This window comes from Vollenhovia emeryi, unplaced genomic scaffold, assembly GCF_000949405.1.
Source record: "Vollenhovia emeryi isolate VEMERY1.0 unplaced genomic scaffold, V.emery_V1.0 DF939588.1, whole genome shotgun sequence".
Classification (NCBI taxonomy): domain Eukaryota; kingdom Metazoa; phylum Arthropoda; class Insecta; order Hymenoptera; family Formicidae; genus Vollenhovia; species Vollenhovia emeryi.
Window position 1 is genome coordinate 11,240 of NW_011966778.1, and position 4,744 is coordinate 15,983.

The window sequence follows — 4,744 nt, forward strand, 5'->3', positions numbered from 1 at the left end:
TTGAGAATGGTTTTCCTTTGTGGCGGCCTACCAGAGAAGAAATCCAGGAAGGCTTCTTGGTGCATGTTCATGTATGTACTTTTATTATGTTTGTAACTTATTATGTCAACCATATTGAGTGTAGGAAGGCCCTTCTAGACACATGCTAACTGTTTGAAATTAAACTCGACACGTTAATATCTGATTCTGTCCGAATATAAACGTCATCCTTTAACTATGCCTGACTATACACAGACAGTTGTGAAGGTTTAAACTTCTGGCCAAGAAAGACTATATTTTTAAACCTTGTGGAATTGGTTTTACTATTTGTTATATTTCCCATTTGTTGCATCTAAAATTTGAGTTCAAAGTAAAAAGAATTGTTACTTCAAAGGTTTACTTCAAAAGTTAATTTTATGGTGAGAATATATTTTCTCTTTGCATCTTTTGTGGTTTCACTCCCAGATTAATTACAAATGTTTGGTTTCAGACTGTAGGGGATGTTAAGCCAGTGATATCACGTCTCAGGAACAAAGCTTTGGCTCGGGAGGACACTGTACAGCCATATCCAATAATTGTGGGACCATCACTAAACAAAATCACAGAATCATATGTTGTGCTCGAGAGCAAGCTGTACTCAGTTGAATCTCCACTTCGTGCAGTTGATATAACATTCAAAGCCTTTTTTGCGCTACATGCCAAGTTTTCCAAGCACGCAGCTCCTTTGTGGTTGATTCTGCAGAAAAGTGTTTATGGAATCAATACTAAATGGGACAATATGAGGAATTTCCCTGCTCTTCCTCCTATAATTACGAAACTGAAGTGTCAGTAAGTAAACTCTAAACTGCTGTACCTCTTTGCTTTGAAAGGAGTTTTTTATTACTTTGTATTTTTAAACATTTTTGTCCAATTCAAAGAGATTTCATTAAGTGTTTTATAGTTTAAAGTTCCATTGCCAAAGGCTCGCTTAGCTAATATGTTTCAGCTTTTGATATAATTACTTGTTCATTTGTACTGCCAGAGTGAAGAGTACCTTTTATATTTTTGTTTTTTTCCTTATTCTTCCTCAAGATTATTGTGCTAAGTTATTTTCCACCCTTGGGAACTTACTGCTCGTTAACTTTGTAGTACTTACTGATTTTTTGAAAGTTTATTAGCCACTATGCCTGTGTGTAGCAAGTGTAAGGATGTACTTCCCTCAGTGAATGGTCTATTGTACCATTACTCAATAGTGCATAAGTTGCAAAAGAGTAATACATTTGTTTGTTCTGAGTCAGGTTGTCTAAGAAGCTTTAGTAATTGGACTATGATACGTAAACATTATGTTTCGCTTCACAAATTTGTGCCTTTTGCTCCTAGTGCTATTTGTAATTTACCTGTACAAAATGCTGAACCGGTTGAACAAATGGATGTAACTCGGAAAGAGGATGATTTAGTAATGAATCCTGCTGATGAGCCTAGTTCTGTGCTTTCTAACAAGGATTTAGAAAAGATTTTGTTGAAACAAGGAAGTATATTTGTTTCCAAGTTGTATGCCAAATCAACTCTCCCTAAGAGCATTGTGCAGGAATTGCTTGAGGTTACTCAGGAACTACTTGCAAATTCTGTTTCCATAATTAATGAGAAGGTGTCAAGTTTATTAAAGGGCAGTAATCTAGAAGCTGGGAATGAGGTGCTATCTATGTTGGATACCTTAGCTAATCCTTTTAATAAGCTCTCATCCGACTATCTTAGGCTGAAATATTTTGAAAACTCTGGTGATTTTATTCTTGCTGAAGATTACATAGTTGGGGAAAGAGAAGAATACAGAAAGGAGAAAATAGAGTTGTTATTCAGACAGTGCCATCCAAAGCCAAGCACATACCTTTGAGGAAAACACTTAAAATGTTTTTGGAATTTCCTGGGGTTTTATCCACTATTCTTACATACTTAGGAAAACTGCAGAGTGAAGATAGAGTTTTTTCCAATTTCGTTCAGGGGGATTTTTAGAAAGACAAAGTGAAACATTATAATCAGGGGCAGATTGTCTTGCCTCTTGTCCTACATTTTGATGATGTGGAAATCAATAATGTTCTTGGATCTCACACTGGTGTTAATAAACTCGGCGCAGTGTACTCCAGCATTCCGTGTCTACCACCAGAGCATGTTTCACTACTTGAGAATATCTACTCCTCTTTCACTCTGCAGACCGGGCAAAGGAAAAGGGTAATGAACGTGTCTTTACCATACTTGTTGAAGAACTAAATTTTCTTTCAAGGACAGGAATAGTTGTGAACACAGAAAGAGGAAAGGAGAGAGTTTATTTCATCCTTGGCCTTATTTTAGGTGATAATTTGGGCCTCAATCAAATTCTTGGTTATAGTGGGAGTTTTTCTGCCAACTTTTTTTGTAGAATTTGTAAGAGCGAGAAAGCAGAATGTGAATATACTTGTAAAGAAAATCCTGCTCTTTTCAGAACCAAAGAAAATTACATGTCTGATGTTAATGAAGGTATGGCAAAATCTGGTGTCAAAGAAAATTCTGTGTGGAATCAGGTTGATCATTTTCATGTTACTGAGATTTATGCTGCTGACATTATGCACGATTACGAGGAGGGCGTCTGCAAATCTGACATGGCCCATATTCTGTTCTATTTTATCAAACAAGCTAAAATTTTCACTGTTCATGTTTTGAATGATAGAATTAATTCTTTTAATTATTTGACTAATGGCATAGCAAACAGGCCTCCCACTATAACACAAGAAAATATTGATAAGAAACATTTGATGATGTCTGCAAGTGAAATGCGCACTTTTGTCCTGTGCTTTAGCATGTATATTGGTGACCTCGTACCACTGAAAGACCGTGTTTGGCAATTCTATCTGACTCTGCGAAGTATATTTGATATTGCATTTACCAGAACTCTACGGAAGGAATCTGTCAAAATTCTTGAAGTCTTAACTCAAACCCATAATGAAGATTACTTACATTTGTTTCATGGAAAATTAACCCCTAAGTTCCATTTGATTCTTCACCATGCCCGTATCATAGCCAAGTCTGGGCCACTCCCCCTCATTAGTTCGATGAGATACGAAGCTAAGCACAGGGAAAGTAAACAAAGCGCAGCTGTCACTAGTTCAAGGCGACATATAACGCACACTTTGGCAACGAAGCAACAATTGAAGTTCTGCTATAGGTCTATTGCAGAAAAAGGTCTCACAAGCAGGTTAGAAACAGGCCCATGTGAACTTGTTGACGTTTCTTATTGCAAAGATTATATTCATTTTAATGAATCTTTGCCTAATAATTTTCGTAGCTCATGTGTAAGTGTCCCATGGGTGGATTATAAAGGTACTAAATATGCAGAGCATATGTGCGTAGCTGTGAGTGTGAATCACGAGTCACTTCCAGTGTTTGGTGTTATCCGTTATATTTTGTTGACTGAACATGGAGAAATTTGTCTACATGGTAGGATTAAAAAGTAGTAGGACTGAATTAATTTAAATTTTTTTATTGAACTGATCGGTACAAATGCTTAGTAGTCCTCGAAATAGCACCCTTGTGCTTCGACACAACGCATATAACGCGATTCCCACTGCGCGTACGCCTTCTGGAACTCGCTTTCCGGGATACCCTTCAGAGATGCCGTCACGGCCTCTTGGACGTCTTCTACGGAGTTGTATCGGTTTCCCTTAAGGTCCCGCTTGAGCCGAGGAAAGAGAAAGAAGTCCGGCGGTGCCAGATCTGGACTGTAGGGGGGGGGGGTGAGGCAATGTGACAACCCTGTGCTTGGTCAGAAACTCCCTCACCAGCAGCGCGGTGTGGCACGGCGCGTTGTCGTGGTGAAGCTTCCAAGAATCGGCCATGTCTGGCCGCACGCGGAGGACGCGTTTGCGCAACCTGTCAAGCACGTCCACGTAAAAACTGGCATTCACAGTCTGTCCAGGGGGTACGAACTCCCTGTGAACCACACCACGACGGTCAAAAAAGCAGATGAGCATGGATTTGTGCTTTGACTTGCTCATTCTGGCTTTCTTCGGACGCGGGGACTTGTTGGTGTGCCACTCGGCGCTCTGGCGTTTGGTCTCCGGGTCGTACTCAAAACACCACGTTTCGTCACCGGTAATCACATTGTCAAGGAAATTTGGGTTTTCTTGGACACAGCTCCGAATTTCCTGGGAAATTTGCACACGATTCACTTTTTGTTGATCACTCAGGACTCTTGGCACAAACTTGGCACACACCTTTCGCATGGCCAAATCCTCGGTAATCATTTTTTGGACGCTACCGTACGAAATCCCTAACTCATCAGCAATCAAAAGAATGTTTGTGCGCCGGTCGGAGTCCAGGAGCGCCTTTACTTTGGCCACATTTTCGTCAATCCTTGAAGTTCACGGGCGACCGACGCGCTGGTCGTCTTCGACGAGCTCCCGCCCCTCCCGGAACAGCTCATGCCACTCGAACACTGTTGAGCGGCTCATGGCAGCATCCCCGTAGGCATCCTTAATCATTCCGAGGGTCTCCGTCGCGGTTTTTCCGAGTTTGACGCAGAATTTGATGGCGTAGCGTTGTTCGAGATTTTTCTCCATCGTGGATCGCGACGTCACTTCTTAACAGAGGTTCACGAAAATCGACGTAATTACTCTCTGCTTGCCCGCAGACGACCGGGAAAAATATCGATCTCTTCGGGAGGCTCCCCACTACCACGCCCAGGTGGTCCGACCCCCCTCCACCACTCCGTTCACGCTACAAAAATTCAGTCCTACTACTTTTTGATCCTACCTTG

The 4,744-nt window shown here is 41.0% G+C and overlaps 1 protein-coding gene across 1 annotated transcript; it reads right to left on the bottom strand.

Annotated features, from left to right (window-relative positions):
• Positions 1 to 3,493: 3,493 nt before the first annotated feature.
• LOC105557161 (histone-lysine N-methyltransferase SETMAR-like) lies at positions 3,494 to 4,232 on the bottom strand. The gene is made up of 2 exons (XM_012004331.1): positions 3,768 to 4,232; positions 3,494 to 3,661 (listed from the first exon to the last, which is right to left on the bottom strand). The coding sequence occupies exons 1-2, from the start codon at positions 4,230 to 4,232 to the stop codon at positions 3,494 to 3,496; spliced, it is 633 nt and encodes a 210-aa protein (XP_011859721.1).
• Positions 4,233 to 4,744: the final 512 nt, after the last annotated feature.

Excerpts from the sequence above, each read along its gene's own strand:
- LOC105557161 (XM_012004331.1), bottom strand. The coding sequence starts at position 4,232 with ATGATTACCGAGGATTTGGCCATGCGAAAGGTGTGTGCCAAGTTTGTG. Across the intron at positions 3,662-3,767 it reads CGTGCCACACCGCGCTGCTG|CGGGACCTTAAGGGAAACCG; the intron begins GTGAGGGAGTTT and ends CCTCGGCTCAAG.